Genomic DNA, 25,715 nt, shown 5'->3' on the forward strand with positions numbered 1-25,715 from the left:
GGACTCAGAGCAGCTGTATGTACATACAATATATTATATTATTAAAATAGCACAATATTAGCATTATATATTACTAGATTGAACTATACCACTATACTGTAATATTATATGTAATATATAACATATAATTAATATTATTATATGGTATTATTATTAGTATTATATTGTATAGCATTATAATATTTTTATCAAGATTATATGTATATAAAATATATTATATTATAAAACTGATATAAAAATATTATATTATAAAACTGAGGGCAGGGGCCAGGTAAATGACCTTCGAGGGCCGCATCCGGCCCCCGGGCCTTAGTTTGGGGACCCCTGGTCCAAAGGATCGTGAACTGGCCCCCTGTTTAAAAAGTTTGGGGACCCCTGCAGTAAAGCTATCAGGATTTCAGTGGGAAGTGTGGGCCTTCTTCTGGCCAATGAGATACTCAAGTTAAGTAGAATTATTGTTGTTGTGTGCCTTCAAGTCATTTGGGTGAGCTGAAGTCTAAAACTGAGGTTGGGGGCCAGGTAAATGACCTTGGAGAGCCGGATCCGGCCCCCAGGCCTTAGTTTGGGGACCCCTGGTCTAGAACAAAGGTCCCCAAACTATTGTATTCTATTTCCGGACACAGATATGCTGAGTGGCCCTGGGTGTCTCTTGGGAGGGACTGGAGAGAAACAAAGGGGATTCGGTGGGACATCTCCAGAAGCACAGGGAAAAGCACTGGGAAGCCTTGGGTGGAGCCACTGGACACTCCAAAATGTGATATTTCCAACCAAAGATCAAGCCATTGCCTGCGTTTTACTTATCCAGGGGTTTACTCACTTCTGCTCAGAGCGACAGACAAAAAATTCAGCTATTTCTCAACCAGCGAGTTCTGCAACATGACCACTTCCCATTCCTAAAAGCATTTCCTGGGCTTGTGAAACCCGCAGGTGTCAAAGGGAAATTCTGGCCATGACGCCACGGCGGGCGACGAGAACATAAACAGTGCCGCCAGGAGAGCGGAGACACATTCTCAGCCGACGACGACGACCAGAGAAGTCTGAAGAAGACCTCTTTCCTGGAAAGACACACCATCCAGACAGGTACCAATGCATACCTAGCTATATGTGCAATGAGTTGCTTGCTTGCAAAGTTGTGTTTATATGGACCTCAAGTGACCTGTGGATGATGGGACCTCATGCATTTGCTAGGGTTTCTTCTGCAAAGGCAACCCAGAGGTGGTCTCCCATCCAAGTTCTAACCAAGCTGCCTCTCTTAGCTTCCAAGACCAGAAAGAGCTGGGGGTTCCTTGAGGTATCTCGACCCAGGGAGGCATTATTATAATTATTATATTTATTATAATAATAATAAAACTTTATTTGTATTCCACCCTATCTCCTCGAGGGAACTCAGGGCGGATTCCAACATTAAATGGCAAACATTCAATGCCTCCATAAACAAACAAATACTGACATAAAAATCCCAGAGAAACCCCACATATAAAAATAACATTAAAACCTCACATCCATTTAAAGTCTAACATCAATAAATTAAACCTAACGTCAATAAATTAAACTAGGTGTAGTCAAACAAAATTATATAAAATTATATAGAAATCCAAACAAGCATCCACATTAGTTTACAATTTATTTATACCCCACCTGAAGGAGACTCAATGTGGCTATGTATCTATTATTATCATCATCATCATCATCATCATCATCATCATCATCATCATTATTTTATTATGACACAGCAAACAAAATAGATATGCTGGAATTCGTATATTATTATTATCATTATTATTATCATCATCATCATCATCATTATTATTATTATCAACACAACAACGTTGTATGGCACAGCAAACAAGATAGATATGCTGGATTTCGTTTCATAAAACCACAAGTCGAACACTTCCCAAGTGTCTAGGACTGTGTGATGTATTTTCTGATGATGTGTGCAGATCCCAGTAGGGTGGCCTTTTGCAGTTGGCAGATGGTGATTTTGTCAATGTCTATTGTTTCCAAATGCCGGCTGAGATCTTTTGGCACGGCACCCAGTGTGCCCATCACCACCGGGACCACCTGTACTGGTTTCTGCCAGAGTCTTTGCAGTTCAATCTTGAGGTCCTGATAGCGGCTGAGTTTTTCCTGTTGTTTTTCATCTATGCGACTGTCACCTGGGATGGCGACATCAATGATCCAAACCTTGTTCTTTTCCACAACTGTGATGTCTGGTGTGTTGTGTTCCAGAACTTTGTCAGTCTGGATTCGGAAGTCCCACATTATTATTATTATTATTATTATTATTATTATTATTGATACAAAGACACGGTATGACACAGCAAATGAGATATACAGTAAAGTATCACTTATCCAAGACTCACTTATCCAAGGTTCTGGATTATCAAATGCATTTTTGTAGTCAAGGTTTTCAATATATCATGATATTTTGGTGCTAAATTCGTAAATACAGTAATTACAACATGACTTTTTCTGTCAAATTTGTTGTATAACATGATGTATTAGGGTTGTTATTATTATTATTATTATTAGGTAAACGTTTTCCCTTAACACCAGTTACGATAATCTCTATCAATGGGAGAGTAAGGAGGCCTCTCCAGATTTTGCCCAGAATGTAAAAGAGCTGTCCATGGTGCTGAACCTTATCCTCAAAGTTATTTCGAGGGCACCTTTTTAACCACCAAAACCACATGGCACGCTTAACTGGGAAATCTCATTTATTTGTTTGTTTATTTATTTATTTATTTCCAGTATTTATAGTCCGCCGTTCTCACCCCAAAGGCGACTCAGGGTAGATCACAAGACATGCATACATGGCAAACATTCAATGCCATTATTAGACATATGACATATAGACAGACACAGAGGCAATTGAACATTTTCCAGCTTCCGGCTTCATGAGGGTATGCCTGATTCAGGCCACAAGGGGAGCTGTTGCTTCATCGTCCACTTGTGACACCGAGTCCTTGATGGAGTACTTCCTCATTCCTTTCCACGCGCTACTGGCAGGTTTTATGGTATCGCAAATTACCGTATATACTCGAGTATAAGCCGACCCGAATATAAGCCGAGGCACCTAATTTTACCACAAAAAACCCTGGGAAAACATTGACTCCAGTGTAAGCCGAGGGTGGTAAATTTCAGAAATAAAAATAGATACCAATAAAATCACATTAATTGAGGCATCAGTAGGTTAAATGTTTTTGAATATTGACATAAAGCTCAAATTTAAGATAAGACTGTCCAACTCTGATCAAATCATTACTCTCATCTTCTTCAATGTAAATATGCTTATGTATCCTTTTAATAATAATAGAGTAAAATAATATATGAAATAATAATAATAATAATAATATGAAAATAATACATGTAATATAAAATAGAGTGAAATAATAAATGCAATAATAATAATAAGATCAAAGTGAAATACTAAATGTATTATTAATAATAATAAAAATAGAGTAAAATAAATGTAATAGTAGCAACAATAATAGAGGAAAATAATAAATGTAGTAATACCAATAATAATAGAGACAAATAATAAATGTACCATATATTCTCAAGTATAAGCTGGCCCAAATATAAGCCAACCAGGACCCTCACCCGAGTATAAGCTGAGGGGGACTTATACTAGGCTTATACTCGAGCATATACAGTAGTTAAATTAGCCTCCCCGCATAAAGTGGTACCTAAATTTTCTACTTGACAGATACAACTGTTTTTTGAGCTGCTTAGGTGGGCAGCGAGCTAGACTATTAAACGGTCGGGAGCTCAATCTGACCTGGGTTTCGATCGCATGACCTATCGTTCAGTAGTGATTTATTGCAGCTGGCTACTAACAGCCCAGCCCTCATTGGCCTGATGGATCTTCCTCTTTCTGCCTCCTAGATCAAGCCATGGCCAGAGTTCCCGAGTTCCAGGACGAGATGATGGACTTTTGCAGGTAAGCCTCTCTTTTCTTCTGGAAATGCTCCATGGCCAGCATGGGAAGGGACTGCCAGGGAAGCCACAAACCGTGACCAGTGGCTCAATTCATCCCTCTGACGAAAGGGGTGGCATGAATAATTTACAAATTGATGATTAAGGATAATGAATACACGGTAAGAACAATACAAAACATATGGCAGAAAGAAGGGTTTGTTGGGGTTTGTACACAACACCATGGTGTAATGGGTTAACTGGAAAGGTGTGTGTCAGCAGCTGATTGGCTGAGCCTGTGAAGAGCTAGCAATCCGATTGGTTACTTTCTCTGCCATGCTGCTGAGGGAAGTGGTTTGTGCAGGCTTTTTACCTTAGTGAGTGATAGAGAGTGCTGACTGGAAACAGCCAGGAAAGAAGATGACTGCCGACTCTCTAAAGCAGGGGTCCCCAAACTAAGGCCCGGGGGCCGGATGCGGCCCTCCAAGGTCATTTACCTGGCCCCCGCCCTCAGTTTTATAATATAATATTTTATATCAGTTTTCATAATATAATATATTGTATATACATATAATACTGATAATAATATTATCATTTTATACAATACAATACTAACAATAATATCATATAATAATATTAATTATATGTTATATATTACATATAATATTACAGTCTAGTGGTATAGTTCAATATAGTATAATGCTAATATTGTGCTATGCTAATAATATAATATATTGTATGTACATACAGCTGCTCTGAGTCCCCTTCAGGGTGAGAAGGGTGGGATATGAATGTAGTAAATAAATGTAGTAAATGGATAAATAAATAATTTTGGACTTAGGCTCACCCAAAGTCTGAATTGACTTGAAGACACACAACAACAACAATCCTAATTAACCTGACTATCTCATTGGCCAGAAGCAGGCCCACACTTCCTATTGAAATCCTGATAGGTTTATGTTGGTTAAATTATTTTCATTTTTAAATATTGTATTGTTCTTTCATTGTTATTGTTGTTGTTTTGCACTACAAATAAGACATGTGCAGTGTGCATAGGAATTTGTTCAGGTTTTTTCCCCAAATGATAATTCGGCCCCTCAACAGTCTGAAGGATTGTGGACCGGCCCTCTGCTTTAAAAGTTTGGGGACCCCTGCTCTAAAGCCTTGTCACTTTTAAGGCATTGAAGCATATTTAAGGACTATTTAAAAAGACTGTTTATTCCTTGTGTTCTCTGTGAGCCATCAGAGAGACTATTGTATATATTATTGCTCTGTTTTGATCTCTTGATGTTAAGTAAAGTTCCTGTTACTTGTTTCACAAACCTGAGTGGCACATTATTACACTGCAGGGTGACTTTGGGTTCAGAAGCAGATGTAAAGCTTCCATTTATTACCATCTACAATACGGAACAGGGTTTGAGGGAGTTGTAGTGGGAGTTGTAGTTTATAGAATGGGTTAAAAGGGGGAAGCCAACATCACCATGCCTCTGACCTTTGCTTTTCTTCTTTCAGCTGCAGCATGAATGAGGTGGAGTTCTATGCAGAGGTCCGGCACGTTTCCACCAAGGTGAGGATCACTCCCTTCAGCTTAGACCAATGATGGGCAACCTTTTGCGCTTGGTGTGTCAACATTCACCAAAAAACCTAGCATGACTTGGGTGGTGTGTCACTTCGAGAAAAAAACCATAATTTCGCAATATGTATAGTTTAAATAACAAAAATATATAATTGTAATATATAACTCTATTTAATAAATCAAAAATTATTTACTGCCATTATTTCCATGTACAACAATCTATGGCACCTCGTGCAGTTTCCACGCTGATTTCTCTCTCTTCTAGTTTCAATGTAGTCATGGATAATGAATAATAATATAATAGTAATAATATGATAATATATTACAATAATAATAGAATGATATAAAAATTATATATATATATGGTAAAGGTTTCCCCTGACATTAAGTCCAGTCATGTCCGACTCTGGGGGTTGGTGCTCATCTCCATTTCTAAGCCGAAGAGGCGGCGTTGTCCGTAGACACCTCCAAGGTCATGTGGCCGGCATGACTGCATGGAGCACCATTACCTTCCCGCCAGAGCGGTACCTATTGATCTACCGACACTGGCATGTTTTCGAACTGCTAGGTTGGCAGGAGCTGGAGCTAACAGCGGTTGCTCACGCCGCTCCTGGGGCTTGAACCTGAGACCTTTCAGTCTGCAGCTCAATGCTTTAACGCACTTTGCCACCGGGGCTCATATATATATATGTTTAGTCCATAGGAATTATGCATATTACATTTATATAATATATACTATATATATATATATATATATATATATATATATATATATATATACTAGCTGTGCCCGGCCACGCGTTGCTGTGGCAAAGTGGTGGTGGTATTGATTAAAAGTTGTTGTGGAATTTTTATTTGACGTTATTTGTATTTTTTTAATTAATTTTATTGTAACTTATATTTTTTATTTATTATATTTTATTATTTTGTTGTATTATTTTTAGTTATTTTGTTATAGTATTTTTATTGTATTAATTTTTTTAGTGTTTTTTATTATTATTTTTTTGTATTATTTGTATTTATTTTATTTTTTATTCTTTTATTAACACTGGGCTGAGTGGGTTGCTAGGAGACCAAGTGGGCGGAGCTTAGCCTTCTAAGTGGCAGCAATTGGATAAAAACAATTATTTCTCTCCCTCTAATTAGGACTTTATTTTTCTTTGCTTTTTGTTGTATCAACCTAGAGGCATGGATGATGGGTTGTGTTGTCAAATTTTGAGGTTGGGGGGCTTGTAGTTTTGTTGTTTTGTGGGTCGCCGTGATGCCATCACTATATATATATATATATATATATATATATATATATATATATATATATATATATATAAATGTAATGTGCATAATTCCTATGGACAAACAAAAAAAACACTGGACCAAATCGCATCAAATTTGGCCACAAAAGACATAGTCATTCAATGAACCTGCATGCGGCAGCGTGTCAGCAAAAATGGCTAGGCGTGTTAGTGCTGACACGCGTATCATAGATTGGCCATCACACAGTTCTCTGTCTTTGTATGTCACGCTCCCCTCCTTACTATGTTATTGTTGTGGGTCGCTGCCGTACTCCGTCGAACAAGTTTAATGGCTCAAGTCACCTTACTGGGTGAGCTAAAGGAAAGTGCCTCTCTGATTTGATGCGCAGTTCAGTTTTATAGTAAGAACTTTTGATCATGCGCTCTGGGTCCCCCTGGGGGAGAAGAGCGGTATATAAATTAAATAAATTAAATTAATAAATAAAGTTTATCAGGAGTCTGCAGCCGTGCCTGTCCTTCCGTTTTAGGGCTCCTTCCTCGAAGAGACGGGGCTCCAAGCGTCCCAGGAATGCGAGCTGGGCATCCAGGTGGAGATCCACAAGCATTCTTCGGCCAAGGGCTTCCGGAAGGCGGCCGTCATCGTGGTGGCCATGGAGAGGATGAGGAAGCCCCCCGCGGCCAGGCTCTTCTCCGACGAAGACCTGATGGACATCTTGAGCACCGTCTTAGGTAGAGTACGGAGCGCATGCCAGGAGAGGCCTCTCCCATCTCTCCTCTGGGCAGAGCCGGTCCAACAATGAGGCGAATTAAGCAGTCGCTTGGGGCACAAACATACGGCGGCGCAGTCGAGACTGCTTTTTCTGTTGATTTCTTGTAAAACATGATGTTTTGGTGCTTAATTTGTAAAATCATAACCTAATTTGATGTGTAATAGGCTTTTGCTTTATTTATTTATTTATTTATTTATTTCCGATATTTCTACCCCGCCCTTCTCCCCGAGGGGACTCAGGGCGGCTTACACAACTGGCAGGATCACTACCAGTATGTCATAATACAATAAAGTAATAAAACAGTTAAAATAGTTAAATAACATAACAAAGTACAATATATAACAGATTTAACACAGTGCAACGCTGAATATGTATATGCCAATCATCCATCAGACCTTGTGCAAGAGCCGTAATCAAATCCATGTCAATGCTAACTGAGTTCATTCATTAAATGCTTGCGCACATAGCCAGGTCTTCAACTTCTTTCTTAATCCCTCCTTATTATCCAACATTTTCGCTTATCCAACGCTTTTATTTTTCAGTGATTGGTTTTGGGGGGGGGGGCGCCAAAATTCTGTTCACTTACACTTGAAAATTACCTAGGGCCGGCTCTGCCTATGGGACACTAGGATTTTTGTTCCTCTCCTGGGTGATCAATGTCATTTCCTAATTGGTTCTATCATAAAACATCGGGAACGTTTATTAAACTGCCAAAGAGAAGGTTCATGCACCTTGGGAAGCTGCAATTCCCAAGAACCCAGCCGTGCCCTAAATGGGTAAGAGTTGCTCACGGGGCCTGTGTCTCCTTCCCAGAACCCATAGACGTCAACACCTATGGCGTCACCTACGCCACCGACTCCAACTACCAGTTCTCCGAGGACGTCTGCTACGACATCCAGGACATCGCCCAGAAGTCCCTCGTCCTCTGCGAGGCACCCACCGAGCTGGTGGCCCTGTACCTCCAGGGCCCCAACGTCAATCAAGCAGGTAAATCCTCCAAAGCCCATGGGTCACCCTCTTTGTCCCTCTTAGAATCATAGAATCATAGAATAGTAGAGTTGGAAGAGACCTCATGGGCCATCCAGTCAAACCCCATTCTGCAAAGTAGCAGGAATTTTACCACTCCCGGCCCACCCCAAAGAGGCCCCGCCGGCACACTTGTCGGGAATAATTTTTGGACCTTAAACATATTATTTCATCAATTTTCAGTAAGTCAGAACGCATCATGCACTTTCAGAGAAAGAAGTAGAGACAGATCCAGTACTAGTTTTATAGCTGTGCCCGGCCACGTGTTGCTGTGGACTTTATTTTTCTAGTTTTTTGTTTGTTTGTTTGTTTGAAAGACATAGATTGGATGACTATGTCTTTTGTGGCCAAATTTGGTGTGATTTGGTTCAGTAGTTTTGTTGTTTATTCAGTCCTACATACGTACATTACATTTTTATATATATAGATTAGGGTTGTGCACAGGTTTCGTTTCCCCCGTTTCATTCGTTTCATCTAGTATCGTTTCATCAGGGAGACGGGATACAAAAATAAAGTTGTTGTTGTTGTTGTTGTTGTTATTATTATCATTATTTGAAACACAAGAGTCCACAGCAGACACTCTGCTGGCTGGTGTACTGGATCCCACATCAGACACTTCCCAAGTGTCTAGGCCTGTGTGATTTATTATTATTATTATTATTATTATTATTATTATTATTATTTGAAACACAACAAGATGAGTCCACAGCAGACACTCTGCTGGCTGTTGTATTGGATCACATGCCGGACACTTGCCAAGTGTCTCGGACTGTGTGATATATCGGCGAATAATGCATGCAGATCCCAGTCAGGTGTCCTTCTGCAGCTGACGGGTGCTCATTTTGTCAGTGCTGATTGTGTTCAAGTGCAGGCAAAGGTCTTGAGGCACTGTGCCTAGTGTGCCAATCACCACTGGGACCACCTTGACTGGCTTGTGTGAATGATGGATAAGTGAGACTCTACTGTATTATTAAACCAACCTCCACCTCCTCCACAATGCCATTTTCCCAGGTTTCAATTAGAAGATGGTTGCTTCAGCCTTGCCAGGTCATACTGGCCAGACATTTTCCTTTAGCCGGACCTCAATCATGCAATTTCATTCAATCCACTCATCACATGCTCCAACCATTTCCGTCTTCTCCAGTGAGGCTAAAGATGTCCATCTACCGGCCGAAAAGGGAGGCCGGCTCCATGAAGACCCCCGTCACTCTCAACATCAAGGGGAAGAAACTCTACCTGTCCTGTGTCTTGAGGGGGAAGGAGCCCGTCCTGCAGCTGGAGGTGAGCAGCCTGCCTCGGAATGGCCAGGGAATTGTCATATTGAGTCTAATGCACCACTGAATCTCAGGCACACCTCCATTTTCAAAACTGTGAAACCTAAGAAAGTATTTGATGCCAATTGTCATGCACAGCAACAAAAAATTCCCTAAAAAGTGTGCATTGCAGTTGCTGCCTGCTTAGAATTCCTTCATTATATACAACTAGCTGTATCCGGCCATGTGTTGCTGTGGCGAAGTGTGGTGGTATGACAAATAAAGTACTGAGGAATTGGTGGTTCAACCATTTCAAAGCTTTTTGCTTGGGCGGTGATGATGTGATTGTCAGCATAAATGGATTAGGGATCAACTGGTTTTCCCTGTAATAGGCAGTAAGAGCACCTAAAGCTTCAGAGAGCTTCTGTTCAACCATTTCAAAGCTTTTTGCTTGGGCGGTGATGACGTGATCATCAGCATAGATGGATTAGGGATCAACTGGTTTTCCCTGGAATAGGCAGTAAGAGCACCTAAAGCTTCAGAGAGCTTCTGTTCAACCATTTCAAAGCTTTTTGCTTGGGCGGTGATGATGTGATTGTCAGCATAGATGGATTAGGGATCAGCTGGTTTTCCCTGTAATAGGCAGTAAGAGCACCTAAAGCTTCAGAGAGCTTCTGTTCAACAATTTCAAAGCTTTTTGCTTGGGCGGTGATGACGTGATCATCAGCATAGATGGATTAGGGATCAACTGGTTTTCCCTGGAATAGGCAGTAAGAGCACCTCAAGCTTCAGAGAGCTTCTGTTCAACCATTTCAAAGCTTTTTGCTTGGGCGGTGATGATGTGATTGTCAGCATAGATGGATTAGGGATTAGCTGGTTTTCCCTGGAATAGGCAGTAAGAGCACCTCAAGCTTCAGAGAGCTTCTGTTCAACAATTTCAAAGCCCCCTTCTGACACAATAAATAAATATTCAGTTTCATTCAAACCACACGTCATGTATTCACAATTGTAACCCCTTTGGTGTCTTCCTCTCCTTCCGCAGGAGGCCAACCTGCAGGGCAACCTGGACGCCTCCAAACTGGGCCGCTTCCTCTTCTACCGGGTCACGGGGGACCACACCCGCTTCGAGTCGGTGGCCTTCCCCAACTGGTTCATCTGCACCTCCCCCAGGAACAACGAGGCCGTGGCCATCACCAACCGCCCTGGCGAGGCCCTCATTGTGGACTACGACCTCACCAGCTAAGCCGGGGGGCCCACCAGGCTTTGGGGACCTCTCCCCCACTGTGACCTTTGGATCTTGGAGGCTCTTGGGTCCCAGACGGGCCTTGTCTGTGCCAAGAAGGACACTGTTGTCTCTGTGAGACGGAAGAAGCCCTGTCTACACCCGGACACAGACATCAACAAAAGTGGCCTTTCCTGCTCACCAAGCGTCTTGTGGTTTGGACCACCACCAGCCCTCCCACCCTATGGTCAACGTGGACCCTCCAGGTTTTTTGGACTCCAACTCACACAATTCCTAACAGCCACTAGGCTGCTAGGAATTGTGTGAGTTGGAGTTCAAAACACCTGGAGGGCCCAATTTATTGATTACTAGCTGTGCCCGGCCACGTGTTGCTGTGGCTTAGTCCTTCATGACATTCATGGTGGCCTAGAAAGAATTCCCCTGGGTATGAATCAGCCAGGCTTTGAAGCTGCAAGGCTATTCAATTGTATTCGAGTTCGCCAACAATGGAGTCCCCTGGATATGAATCAGCCAGGCTTTGAAGCTGCAAGGCTATTCAATGGTATTCAAGTTGGCCAATAATGGAGTCCACTGGGTATGAATCAGCCAGGCTTTGAAGCTGCAAGGTTATTCAATGGTATTCAAATTGGGTAACAATGGAATCCCCTATGAAGCAGCGAGGCTTTGAAGCTGCAAGGCTATTCAATGGTATTCAAGTTGGCCAACAATGGGGTCCCCTAGGTATGAATCAGCCAGGTTTTGAAGCTGCAAAGCTATTCAATGGTATTCAAGTTGGCCAACAATGGAGTCCCCTGGGTATGAATCAGCCAGGTTTTGAAGCTGCAAAGCTATTCAATGGTATTCAAGTTGGCCAACAATGGGGTCCCCTGGGTATGAATCAGCCAGGTTTTGAAGCTGCAAAGCTATTCAATGGTATTCAAGTTGGCCAACAATGGAGTCCCCTGGGTATGAATCAGCCAGGTTTTGAAGCTGCAAAGCTATTCAATGGTATTCAAGTTGGCCAACAATGGGGTCCCCTAGGCATGAATCAGCCAGGCTTTGATGCTGCAAGGCTATTCAATGGTATTCAAATTGGGTAACAATGGAATCCCCTAGGTATGAATCAGCCAGGCTTTGATGCTGCAAGGTTATTCAATGGTATTCAAATTGGGTAACAATGGAATCCCCTATGAAGCAGCGAGGCTTTGAAACTGCAAGGCTATTCAATGGTATTCAAGTTGGCCAACAATGGGGTCCCCTAGGTATGAATCAGCCAGGCTTTGAAGCTGCAAGGCTATTCAATGGTATTCAAGTTGGCCAACAATGGGATTTTTTTGGCCTTGTCTCTGTTTTCGTTCTATTTTTTTATTTTGATGGTCACTCCTTGGAAAGTGACTGAGGGGGTTGCTATGACATGAACGGGGCGGGGCCTAAAAGGGCAGGACTTACGCTTCTGACTGGCAGCTTTTTATTCCTAGGTTACAAATGTCATTTCCTAACTGGGTCTATCATAAAAACACAGGAAACGGTTATTAAACTTTCTGTGGAAGGGACATCCTGTCTGTTTATCCCAGGTTATCTGGCAGTGTAGACTCATATAATCCAGTTCAAGAGATCCTGGGCAGCGTAGATTCTGCTTAAATCTTGCCATTGTGGAACCTGGGAGGGAAATACCTGTACGGTTGTGCCATGCCTTTCCAGATAACAGGCTGTTGTTGTTGTTGTTGTTGTTAATATTATTATTATTTAATGCAAGTATTTATTATTAATTTAATAATTATTTCCTCCCCAGGTTTGTCCTGGTGACAATAAACTCCTTCACCCGAAAAAAGTCTGTTCTCTATGTTTTGTTTATGTTCCATTAAGCATGTGTGTTTTGATGTATATATTATTATTATTAATAATAATAATAATAATAATACAATATATAGATACAGTACAATATGGTAATTTATTGCCAGTATTGTGCTATGCTAATAATATAATATTGTATGTAAATTTAATTTATAAGCCCCTCTGAGTCCCCTTCGGGGTGAGAAGAGCGGGATATAAATGTAGTAAATGAATAAATGAATGAATAAAAGGGGAGGAAACCTCTCACCTGACTAACTCCGCCCCCTTTCCCTGAGGCTCCGCCCCCTCTGCGCTCTGCTGTTGCTGAGGGGAGTTCCCTTCTCCCTGTGCAGCCACGCCCCTAGCCTCTGATTGGGACGCTAATTTGAGGCTCCGCCCCTTTTTCTATCTGATGCTGCTGAGGGGCGTTCCTTTCTCCCTGTGTAGCCACGCCCCTAGCCTCTGAGTGGGATGTTAATATGAGTCCCCGCCCCTTTTCCTATCTGATGCTGTTGAGGGGCGTTCCCTTCTCCCTGTGTAGCCACGCCCCCAGCCTATGATTGGGATGTCAATATGAGTCTCCGCCTCTTTTCTTATCTGAATGCTGCTGAGGGGCGTTCCCTTCCCCCTGTGTAGCCACGCCCCTAGCCTCTGATTGGGATGTCAATATGAGTCTCCGCCTCTTTTCTTATCTGATGCTGCTGAGGGGCGTTCCCTTCCCCCTGTGTAGCCACGCCCCCAGCCTCTGATTGGGATGTCAATATGAGTCTCCGCCTCTTTTCTTATCTGATGCTGCTGAGGGGCGTTCCCTTCCCCCTGTGTAGCCACGCCCCTCACCCTCTGATTGGGACTTGCCTGAGATGCTCTGCCCCCTTTCCACTTTGAGTGGCCCCGCCCCTCGACTCTTATTGGGACGTTGCTGTGAGGCTCCGCCCCTTCTCTGTCTGATGCCGCTGACAAGCGCTCCCTTCCCCCTCTATGGCCCCGCCCCTCGTCTCTGATTGGGAGGGAGCTATGAGTCCCCGCCTCCTTTCTCCTCTGATGCTGCTGAGGGGCGTTCCCTTCACCCTCTGTGACCACGCCCCTCGTGTCTGATTGGGCCATTTGAATCTTGGCGGGGCGGGGCCAAAGAGCAACGGCTGCCGCCATGTCTGCCTGGTCTCGGAGCCTCCGCTTCGGAGGGAGGCAGACAGAAAGGGAAAGGCCCAAGCCAAGCCGCTCTGCTGAGGAGAATGCCGGCGCAGGTAAGTGCGAGGGCGCCCCAGAGCATGTGCAGAGCGCCTGTATGGCTCCCATTGGTTTCCTGGGGAGGATGGGCGTCAGAGTCCTGACCTGCCTGGATCTCTTCCTTCCCCAGCGGAGCGGAGGCGGCAGCTGGACGAGTTCCTGGCCCAGAAAGGGAGGCCCAGGCCGGCGGGTGGCAGGTGAGGAACATTGCAATATAATATATTATGATACGATATAGTACAGTCTCTTATATAATGCTAATAGTGTAATATACTAGGAGTGTATTAAATACATTGTGGTATCATAATATAGCACAATATAATAACATATTATAGATTACATGTAAAACTACTAATATAATAATATATAATACTCGTATTATACTATACTAATATTATAATATATTGGATATACATATAATATAGATAATATGATGTAATACAATGTAATAGTAATAATACACTATTATAATTGTATATTTATATTACGTGTAACATTACTATTACTAATAATATTGCAATATAGTCGTATAGTACAATATAATAATATGTAATGTTTATATAGTGCTTATATTGTGCTACACTAATAATATATTGTATGTACATATAACTTGTAAGCCGCCCTTAGTCCCCTTCAGGGTGAGAAGAGCAGGATATAAATGTTAATAATAATAATAATAATAATAATAATAATATGGTGCAATGCTAATAATATAATATATTGTATAGACATATGATATCAATAATTTCTTTTTTATTTATTATTTATTAGCAACATTTATATCCCGCCCTGCTCACCCTGAAGGGGACTCAAGGCAGCTTACAAGTTATATGTACATACAATATATTATATTATTAGCATAGCACATTATAAACATTCTATATTACTATATTTTACTACAGTAGAGTCTCACTTATCCAAGCTAAACGGGCCGGCAGAACCTTGGATAAGCAAATATCTTGGATAATAAGGAGGAATTAAGGAAAAGCCTATTAAACATCAAATTAGGTTATGATTTTACAAATTAAGCACCAAAACATCATATTATACAACAAATTTGACAGAAAAAGCAGTTCAATACACAGTAAAGTTATGTAGTAATTACTGTATTTATGAATTTAGCACCAAAATATCACAATGTATTGAAAACTGACTACAAAAATGCTCTGGATAATCCAGAACGTTGGATAAGCGAGTGTTGGATAAGTGAGACTCTACTGTATTATGATATGATATACAGTAGTACAGTATCTTATATGACGCTAATAGTATAATATACTAGGAGTGTATTAAATATATTGTGGTATCATAATACTATATCATTATACTGCAATATTATTAGTAATATTAAAAACATGTAATATATAATACACAATTATAATACTGTATTAATGTTATTATATGGTATTACATTATAATATTATTACAGTAGAGTCTGTAATACAGCAGAACCTTGGATAAGCGAATATCTTGTATAATAAGGAGAGATTAAGGAAAAGCTTATTAAATGTCAAATTACATGATTTTACAAATTAAGCACCAAAACATCATGTTTTACAACACATTGACAGTAAAAGCAGTTCAATACACAGTAAAGTTATGTAGTAATTACTGTATTTATGAATTGACTCCAAAAACTTTGGCTACTAACAAACTGACTACAAATAAAGGTAGAATTGCATAAAATGAATTTACAGTAACAACTTTGTTGGAAATTAAATCCATAAAGAGTTCAGTCCTTGCTGCCAAGAGAAACAGCTATGGATCCAGGCGGGAGGCAGACTGTGTCGGATAATCCAGAGTGTTGGATAAGTGGGACTCTACTGTACATAACAAATAACTAGTAGAGGCTTGAAAAAGGTTGCTATTTTTAATGGGCTACCTGGATCTCAGAATCCTTTCTTCCCCCAAATAGGCCCTACTTGAAGGACAGGACCAATGGGCAGGCCTTGGCTCCCTCCAGACCGGACTCGGTAAGTGGACCCCAAGGAATGCTATTGTGGGGTTTTTGGGGGGGCGGGGTTCTTCCCTTATTTTGGGGACACCAGAGTCTGGAGGGAGGGAGATGAGGTTGTGTTCAGGCTCCTGAGCCGCATGGTTTCTCTGAAGGCTGGGTTGTTGTATGTTTTCCGGGCTGTCTGGCCATGTTCCAGAAGCATTCTCTCCTGACGTTTCACCCACATCTATGGCAGGCATCCTCAGAGGTTGTGAGGTATATGGAGAAACTAAGCAAGGAAGGTTTATATATCTCGGGGGGGGGGGGGAGAGAACTCTTGTCTGTTGGAGGCCAGTGTGAATGTTGTAATTAATCACCTCAAATTCGCATTAAATGGCCTTCCCAGCTTCACCTCCTGGCCTGGGGGAATCCTTTGTTCAGAGTCGTTAGCTGCCCCTGATTGATTCCTGTTTGGAATTCTTCTGTTTTCAGAGTGCTGCTCCTTAATATTTACTGTTCTGATTTTGGAGTTTTTTTTAATACCGGCAGCCAGATTGTGTTCATTTTCATGGTTTCCTCCTTTCTGTTGAAATTATCCACATGTTTGTGGATTTCAGTGGCTTCTCTGTGTAGTCTGTAGCATGTGGACAACTTCAACAGAAAGGAGGAACCAGAAAGGAGGAAACCCACATCTATGGCAGGCATAGATACCTCACAACCTCCGAGGATGCCTGCCATCGATGTGGGTGAAACGTCAGGGTGGGAGAAAGAAAGAATTCTTGTCTCTTGGGAGCAAGTCGGAATATAAATGTACCGTGTTTCCCTGAAAATAAGACAGTGTCTTATATTAATTTTTGCTCCCAAAGATGTGCTAGGTCTTATTTTTAGGGGATGTCTTATTTTTCCATGAAGAAGAATTCACATTTATTGTTGAACAAAAAAATGAACATTTATTATATACTGTACAGTAGTTGTCATCACAAACCAGCATAACCAGACAAACTGTGAATCCTATCAAGAATTTCTTGTTACTACCATTATTTCCATGTACAACTGGTATGTACATTTACCAATCCTGAATGCTCTGGTGTTCTGTTTGGCAGGCGCTGGGCATGCTTCCAAACAAAAACATTGCTAGGTCTTACTTTCGGGGGAGGCCTTATATTTAGCAATTCAGCAAAATTTCTACTAGGTCTTATTTTTCGGGGATGTCTTATTTTTGGGGAAACAGGGTAGTAAATAAAATAAATAGTAAATATTTCAATTAGCCAGCTTGATTAGCATTGAATAGCCTTGCAGCTTCAACACCTGCCTGCTTCCTGCCTGTGTGAATACTTTGTTGGGAGGTGTTCGCTGGCACTGACTGTTTCTTGTCTCACAACCTCTGAGGATGTCTGCCATAAATGCAGGTGAAATGTTTGGAGGTAATGCTTCTGGAACATGGCCAGGCAGCCTGGAAAACTCACAGCAGCCCTGTGATCCCGGTCATGAAAGCCTTCGACAACACTCTTTGAAGGCTGTTCTTTCTTTCCAGGTGGCTTGGACGAAGCACAGGGAAGCCGCCCCAAGCAAACCCAAGGCGGCCCCCGTCAAGAAAGCGGTGCCCGGAGCGCCCCACCGCCCTGCGACAAAGGAGCCCCCAGCGGCTGGGTCCCGCTTTCCCCGGAAGCCCCCCTCCCAAACCCACCCTGAGAAGCCACTCAGGAATGACCACAACAAAGGAAAACAGAAGGCAGAGGATGGGAAAGATAATGCCGTTGTTGGAGTGATCGCAGTCCGACCGACTCAAAAGAGGGCTGTTTCCAGACCAGCATTTGGAAGCCATACATCCAAGCAATCTCTGCCTTTGGGGAGTAAGGGGACTTTCTCCCTGAACTCGGCAAATCCTAAAAAGAAGCACCAAACTCCCCCGCCAGGCAAGAAGCCCTCCGCCCATCCAAGGAGCCATTCGGCTGCACCCAAAAGCGGAGCCGAGAGGAAGCAAGGCAACTTCAGGCAACAGCCGAGGACCCCCAATGCAAAGCCTAGACCCCGGACCTCTGCCGTCCACACAGCTCCTGCCTCTGGGGGGCTCCGAAATGGCAGGAGAGAGCCCCCCAAACCCAAGCACCCGGATGTGGGCCCAGGCCAAGAGCTCAAGACCCCTTCTGCTCCGGACCGGAGGCAAGTGCGGCAAGTTGCCTTTGCAATTTAGCAACAATAACACTGTGTCACACACACATGGGCAAACTTAGGCCCTCCGGTTGTTTTGGACTTCAACTCCCACAATTCCTAACAGCCGGTAGGCTGTTAGGAATTGTGGGAGTTGAAGTCCAAAACACCCGGAGGGCCCAAGTTTGCCCATACCTGATGTAACACAATTTTTGTTTTGTTTTGTCAAGCCTAAAAACATGTTTTAAATTGACGGTATATTTCCTGGTGTGCTGGAAACCAAGTCCCTTGAGATAGGGCGGTATATGAATAAATTATTATTATTATTATTATTGACAAAATGACATAGTATGACACAGCAAACAAGATAGATATGCTGGATTTCGTATCACAAAATCACAAGTCGAACACTTCCCAAGCGTTTAGGACTGTGTGATTATTATTATTATTATTATTATTATTATTATGCTATTATTATTATTATTGACACAATGACATTGTATGACACAGCAAACAAGATAGATATGCTGGATTTCGTATCACAAAATCACAAGTCGAACACTTCCCAAGCATTTAGGACTGTGTGATTATTATTATTATTATACCATTATTATTATTATTATTATTATTGACACAATGACATAGTATGACACAGCAAACAAGATAGATACGCTGGATTTTGTATCACAAAATCACAAGTCGAACGCTTCCCAAGCGTTTAGGACTGTGTGATGTATTTTCGGATGATGCACTATTATTACTACTACTACTACTACTATTACTATTATTAATTATTATTCAACAATACAATATCTCATCTTTGCGCCTCAACCAATGCAACCTAGTTTGCAGCAGCCACAAAAACCATGGTGACTTGACCCATTCAACACAAAAGTGACGTTTCTAGAGTAGAACTGCCGAGCTGTGGCACAGCTGGCTAGTAACCAGCTGCAATAAATCACTACTAACCGAGAGGTCATGAGTTCGAATCCCGGGTCAGGTTAAGCCCCTGACCATTAAATAGCCCGGCTTGCTGTTGACCTATGCAGCCCCGAAAGACAGTTGCATCTGTCAATTAGGGAAATTTAGGTACACTTTATGCAGGAGGCTAATTTAACTAATTTACAACATCATAAAACTGCCAGCAAAACACGAGGAAAGGAATGAGGAAGTACAGCCACTAGTGGATGGTGAAGCAACAGCTCCCCCTGTGGCCGGAATCGTGAAGCTGGAAAAATGTTAAAAATGCCTCTGAGTCTGTCTAATGTATGTTGTTTGTCTGTTGGCATTGAATGTTTGCCATATATGTGTTCATTGTAATCCGCCCTGAGTCCCCTTCGGGGTGAGAAAGAAGGGCGGAATATAAATACTGTAAATAAATAATAAATAAATTAAACAGGAAATATCACTTTCAAACCTGGAGCAGAAAAAAATTCAAAGTTTGTTACATAGTGCAATCAGTGTACTGAGGGAGCGAGATGGGAAGGTGCAACCAGGTAGAGCTTGAAATGGGAACCCAAGAGGCTTATATTCAGCCGTGAGGCTTCCCTGGGGTGGGATCGGGGCCTCCCGTGAGCCCTTGTCTCCTCAGGAGCAAGGCAGGGGTCCTTCTCGTAGTGACGGTACACCTTCTTCTGCCTCCTTAGGAAGCTGCTGGAGGACTGGGTGGCGTCCCGAGGAAGAACCTACAAGAGGCCCCCCATGCGCCCCGCTGCCCCGAAGCCTCCGAAGGCAAAGTCCAGCCTGAACCTCTCCTTCTGGGGCTCCTTGGAGGAGGAGGAGGAGAAAGAGGAAGCGGAGAAGGAGCAGCAGCACCTGGCCAACGAGATCACACACACCTTGGCAGAGTGCCGGAAGCTGGCCGAAGAGGTAGGTGACCGGAGTGGGGGGCTTCCCCGGTTCAGGCCCAGACTATTTAAAAAATGGCATCTCCACATACAAACCAGCACAAGCACTGCAGAGGAGGCCGTGCTCTCGGTCCCACCACCATCCTAAGCTCAAACTAAAAACGTCCCCTTTTTCCTCTCCTTTAAAAAGCTTTTTTAAACCCATTTATGCAGTTTAGCTTACGGAGAGGAAGACTAGTACACCTCTATATATATCCTCGTCTAGATATTGTACACCTACCTCAACCCATACGAAGCCGTCATATACCTTATAATATATGCACTTAGAATCATAGAATAGTAGAGTTAGAAGAGACCTCATGGGCCATCCAGTCCAACCCCCTGCCAAGAAGCAGGAAATCGCATTCAAAGCACCCCCGACAGATGGCCATTCCACTCTTTACATTCCACTCTATCTCCCCGAGGGGATTCGGGGAGGATTACAGAACACATATATGCTATACTACGGGCCGGCAGAACGTTGGATAAGCGAATATGTTGGATAATAAGGAGAGATTAAGGAAAAGCCTATTAAACATTAAATTAGGTTATGATTTTACAAATTAAGCCCCAAAACATGTTATACAACAAATTTGACAGAAAAAGTAGTTCAATACACAGCAATGTTATGTAGGAAATACTGTATTTACAAATTTGGCACCAAAATATCACAATGTATTGAAGACATTGACTACAAAAATGCATTGGATAATCCAGAACGTTGGATAAGCGAGTGTTGGATAAGTGAGACTCTATTGTAATATTATAATGTAATACAAAATATTTATACAGTATTATAATGGTATATTTATATTACATGCAATATTACGAATAATATTACAATATAGTGGTATAGTACAATATAGTATATAGCCGGGCTGTGATGCAGGCTGTTGAGCAACCAGCTGCAACAAATCACTCTGACCAAGAGGCCATGAGTTCGAGGCCAACTCGGAGCCCCGTGTTTGTCTCTGTCTTTGTTCTATGTTAAGGCATTGAATGTTTGCCTTATATGTGTAATGTGATCCTCCCTGAGTCCCCTTCGGGGTGAGAAGGGCGGAATATAAATACTGTAAATAAATAAAATAAATAAATAGTAATATATATTGCTTATATTGTGCTATACGAATAATATAATATATTGTATGTACATATGACTTGTGAGCCGCCCTGAGTCCCCTTCGGGGTGAGAAGGGCGGGATATAAATGTCACTAATAAATAATATATAAATAAATGGCAATCATTTACTGCTGTTATACAGTTAGCAAGGACAGACAATACATAAACAGAAGTGAAGGCAGTTCCCATTTTTTCCATTTCTGGCACCTGGGGGAACCCTGTGGGCACCTATTCAAGACCCCTTATCTCCTTGTGCCCATTCCCTGATTCCTTCCGTCCTCCTTCTCTCCGTCTTCAGGGCCTTCCTGAAGAGCAGATCCTCGCAGCGCTGACCCGCATCCCGCAAGTGGAGAGGTTTGCCCAGTTCTGGGTCTGCAAAGCCACGCTAGAGGCGCAGAGGGGCTCCTTGGACGTGGCAGGGCTCTACGAAGCCGCCCTCTCCGCTGGGGCCACGGTGAGTGGAGGCCTCGGGGCTCAAAAAGCAGTCAGAGAGCAGCAGCAGCAGCAACATATACCAGTTTGGCAGAGCAATAGCGAAGCAGCAGAGCAAACGAGCTTCAGCAACTCACGGAGCAGAGTCAAGCTTAAGCTTTATTGAAAAGAACTACTGTACATTTCTGTCTAAGAAATATATACCATATATATGGTGGCACAGTGTGTTAAAGCACTGAGCTGCTGGACTTGCCGACCGAAAGGTTGCAGGTTCAAATCCTGGGAGCGGAATGAGCGCCCGCTGTTAGCCCCAGCTCCTGCCAACCTAGCAATTCGAAAACATGCAAATGTGAGTAGATAAATAGGTACTGCTCCGTCAGAGTATGAGTAGATCAATAGGTACCGCTCTGGCGGGAAGGTAACGGTGTTCCATGCAGTCATGCCAATGGCCACATGACCTTGGAGGTGTCTACGGACAACGCCGGCTCTTCGGCTTAGAAATGGAGATGAGCACCAACCCCCAGAGTGTGAGTAGATCAATAGGTACTGCTCTGGCGGGAAGGTAACAGCGCTCCATGCAGTCATGCCAATGGCCACAGGACCTTGGAGGTGTCTACGGACAACGCCGGCTCTTCGGCTTAGAAATGGAGATGAGCACCAACCCCCAGAGTGTGAGTAGATCAATAGGTACCGCTCCGGCGGGAAGGTAACACTGGCGCTCCATGCAGTCATGCCATTGGCCACATGACCTTGGAGGTGTCTACGGACAACGCCGGCTCTTCGGCTTAGAAATGGAGATGAGCACCAACCCCAAGAATCGGTCACGACTGGACTTAACGTCAGGGAAAACCTTTACCTTTTATACTCGAGTATAAGCCAAGGCACCCAATTTTACAACAAAAAAACTGGGAAAACATTGACTCCAGTATAAGCCGAGATACCAATAAAATTACATTAATTGAGGCCTCAGTAATTTAAATGTTTTTGGATCTTTACATCAAACTGTAATTTAAGATAATGTAAATGTGCTTATGTATCCTTTTAATAATAATAGAGTGAAATAATAAATGTAACAATACCAATAATAATAGAGAAAAATAATTAATATATCATATATACTTGAGTATAAGCCGACCTGAATATAAGCCCACCAGGACCCTCACCCGAGCATAAGCCGAGGAAGGTTTTTTTCAGTCCTAAAAAAGGGGCTGAAAAACTAGGCTTATACTCAAGTATATACAGTAGCTCTCTAGGTTGATGTGGGTTTTCTGGGCTGTCTGGCCATGTTCCAGAAGCATTCTCTCCTGACGTTTCACCCACATCAATGGCAGGCATCCTCAGAGGTTGTGAGGTCTGTTGGAAACTAGGCAAGTGGGTTTTATATATCCAGGGTGGGAGAAAGAATTCTTGTCTATTGGATACAAATATGAATGTTGCAACTGGCCCCCTTGATTAGCATTGAATAGCATTGCAGCTTCAATGCCTGGCTGCTTTCTGCCTGAGGGAATTGTTTCCTGTCTGGAATTCCCCTGTTTTCTGAGTGTTGTTCTTTATTTTAGAGTTTTTTTGTAAACGCTGCAAAGCCAATCAATTGTAATGTAGCAAAATGGTGAGGATGAACCCAGCCTCAGCTGCACCCGCATCCACACCTGCCCAACCTGTAGCTACGAAGGAGTAGTTTCTCATTCTTCCTCTTGTTGCAGCCGCTGCAGGAGCTGCGAGATGCCGTCGCGGGTATTTTGAAGAATGTCAAGGCACCGTCCAGGGGTGAGCGTGCCATGGGGTCCCTTTGCACGAGAGACCCGGAGCCTGTGAGCCCGTCTGGGGTGTGTTTCCCTTCGACCCCTGCAGCCAGCCCTGTTCCAGAGGAAGAAGAAGAGAATGTGGACCCTCCCCAGACTCCTCAGCAAAGCCCACCGTGGGCTAAGCCCTGCTCGGCCATCAAGCTCCAGATCCTTTCCCTGCCCAGGTGAGACCCCCATACACACAGATCTTGCCCTTTGCTCCCCTCTTTCCCCAATGAGAAGCCATCTCCCCACTCAGTGCCCTTGGCTGCCTTCCTGACTGGCCACCTATGTTGGCTGAGTAGGCCTATTAACAAAAGACCCTTCCCATAAACGTACAGCAGAGTAACTTATTAACTGCAGCATCACCCAGCACCAGTAGCCAAAAGTGATAGAAAGAACAAAAACACAGACCAATGTTATCTCGTGCTTTGGAGACTTTTTGTTATAGCAAAATAATATAGTTGCAGTAATTACAAAAACAAGATTTCCACAACACAAATAAAGTTCTTTATACAGTAGAGTCTCACTTATCCAACATTCACTTATCCAACGTTCTGGATTATCCAAGGCAATTTTGTAGTCAATGTTTTCAATACATCATGATATTTTGGTGCTACATTTGTAAATACAGTAATTACTACATAGCATTACTGCATATTGAACTACTTTTTCTGTCAAATTCGTTGTATAACATGATGTTTGGGTGCTTAATCTGTAAAATCATAACCTAATTTGGTGTTTAATAGGCTTCTCCTTAATCTCTCCTTATTATCCAACATATTCGCTTATTCAGCGTTCTGCCGACCCGTTATGTTGAATACTTGAGACTCTACTGTACTTCCTTGCTTCCACGCTGGGCTTCTTTCTCATGTAAATAAAACAGTTTCGCTTTCACAGAGCCTCCTCTCACACCAAACTTACACAGGAGCTTCACACATGAGGAACTTCAACCTGGGGCTTTTTTCACCGAAGCTTCACGCTGAGGCCTACCTCACACTGAGGCATTCTCTCACACACTTGAGTTCTACCTCATACTCCTCAGGACGACACTAGCTTTTTTAACCCTTTCAGTGCTTGACTCACATTTTTGTAATTAAAAATATCTAGTTAATATTTAATATTTCTGACAACCGGAGGGAGGGAGAGAGAGAGGAAAGAAGAAAGGAGTGTGTGAGAGAGAAAGGAAGGGATGGACTTCTCTGCTCTCTGCCTTCCAGGTCCAGCAAGCGAAGCCCTTGGCCAGAGGTGAGACTCCTGACCCCCGTGCGACGGTCCCTGCGCATTGAAGGCGCCACCGCTTCCTACCCACAGATGCTGAGGGACCACGACCCTGTCGTCTCCTCCCTGGAGGAAATCGTGGCCGCAGACCACGGGAGCCAATTCCTCTTCCGCAGCAACACAGCTCTGCCCGGAGTGGTGAGAGTGGCCGACTTTGTGACTGGACGGGCCACCTGTGGGCACAATGCCACCCCGGCCACGACGAAAGCATCATTGCCACGTTGAGGAGTGTTCACACCACCTCCTTTCCTCCCAGCCTCCTTCTTTCTCTTTCTTTGTAAACATGACTGGACCCACAGCATTGTTCTCTGAAGCCCTTTTGGAAACATGTCCGTCTTTATTCTTCAATCCATCAATCAGTGTGTTGTCAAAGACTTTCATGACCAGAATCCCTGGGTTGCTGTGAGTTTTCCGTGCTGTCTGGCCATGTTCCAGAAGCATTGTCTCCCGACGTATCGCCCACATCAGCAACCCAATCAATCAATCTTTATTACAAGGAGGAAAAGTGCACAGCAGATTCCTAAACTGATGAGACCCACTTAAGAACAGGACGAGTTCAATGCTAAATGCATACAAACAAGGAAAAAACACTGCAAATCTATACAAGGCAAGTTTCAGCCTGGGTCTAATACAGGAAGTTGTCTTATCCCGGCTACTTCAGAGAGAAACTTGGCAACAACCAAGGCCACATGGTGGAAACTGTCATTAGTAAAAACCTTACATGAAATTGGGCTGATCAAATCAGGGGGTATTATGAAATTGTGGTGTTACGTTGGCTGTTTACTGCCACATTTTGCTTCTGCACTTTGTGTATTTTGCATGTTGTATCTTGAGTGCTCTGTGAGCCGCCCTGAATCCCTCTGGGAGATGGTGGCAAGGTACAAATAAAATATTATTATTATTACAGTAGAGTTCCGCTCATCAGATACACCAACCAGGGCCGGCCCAAAGTAATTTTCAAGTGTAGGCGAATCGAATTTTGGCGCCCGCCCCCCCAAAACCAATCACTGAAAAATGAGTGTTGGATAAGCGGAAATGTTGGAT

The 25,715-nt window shown here is 42.9% G+C and overlaps 2 protein-coding genes across 2 annotated transcripts; both read left to right on the forward strand.

The window, feature by feature from the left end:
* The first annotated feature begins 953 nt into the window (after positions 1–953).
* Positions 954–12,845, forward strand: il1b (interleukin 1 beta). Its single transcript, XM_062961300.1, has 7 exons — positions 954–1,080; positions 3,892–3,946; positions 5,434–5,488; positions 7,278–7,479; positions 8,334–8,507; positions 9,691–9,827; positions 10,842–12,845. The coding sequence occupies exons 2-7, from the start codon at positions 3,900–3,902 to the stop codon at positions 11,040–11,042; spliced, it is 816 nt and encodes a 271-aa protein (XP_062817370.1). The 5' UTR covers positions 954–1,080; positions 3,892–3,899; the 3' UTR covers positions 11,043–12,845.
* Positions 12,846–13,845: 1,000 nt separating this feature from the next.
* ckap2l (cytoskeleton associated protein 2 like) lies at positions 13,846–25,575 on the forward strand. The gene is made up of 8 exons (XM_062960966.1): positions 13,846–14,098; positions 14,212–14,278; positions 15,997–16,054; positions 17,552–18,184; positions 19,819–20,037; positions 21,473–21,628; positions 23,310–23,575; positions 24,611–25,575. Exons 1-8 carry the CDS (start codon positions 14,002–14,004, stop codon positions 24,894–24,896), a joined length of 1,782 nt encoding a protein of 593 aa, XP_062817036.1. The 5' UTR covers positions 13,846–14,001; the 3' UTR covers positions 24,897–25,575.
* Positions 25,576–25,715: the final 140 nt, after the last annotated feature.

This window comes from Anolis carolinensis, unplaced genomic scaffold, assembly GCF_035594765.1.
Source record: "Anolis carolinensis isolate JA03-04 unplaced genomic scaffold, rAnoCar3.1.pri scaffold_8, whole genome shotgun sequence".
Taxonomy (NCBI): domain Eukaryota; kingdom Metazoa; phylum Chordata; class Lepidosauria; order Squamata; family Dactyloidae; genus Anolis; species Anolis carolinensis.

Coding starts and splice junctions, on each gene's coding strand:
- il1b (XM_062961300.1), top strand. CDS start 3,900: ATGGCCAGAGTTCCCGAGTTCCAGGACGAGATGATGGACTTTTGCAG. Junction 7,480..8,333: donor CATCTTGAGCACCGTCTTAG/GTAGAGTACGGA, acceptor TCTCCTTCCCAG/AACCCATAGACGTCAACACC. Junction 8,508..9,690: donor CCCCAACGTCAATCAAGCAG/GTAAATCCTCCA, acceptor CGTCTTCTCCAG/TGAGGCTAAAGATGTCCATC.
- ckap2l (XM_062960966.1), top strand. CDS start 14,002: ATGTCTGCCTGGTCTCGGAGCCTCCGCTTCGGAGGGAGGCAGACAGAA. Junction 14,099..14,211: donor TGAGGAGAATGCCGGCGCAG/GTAAGTGCGAGG, acceptor TTCCTTCCCCAG/CGGAGCGGAGGCGGCAGCTG. Junction 14,279..15,996: donor CCCAGGCCGGCGGGTGGCAG/GTGAGGAACATT, acceptor TCCCCCAAATAG/GCCCTACTTGAAGGACAGGA.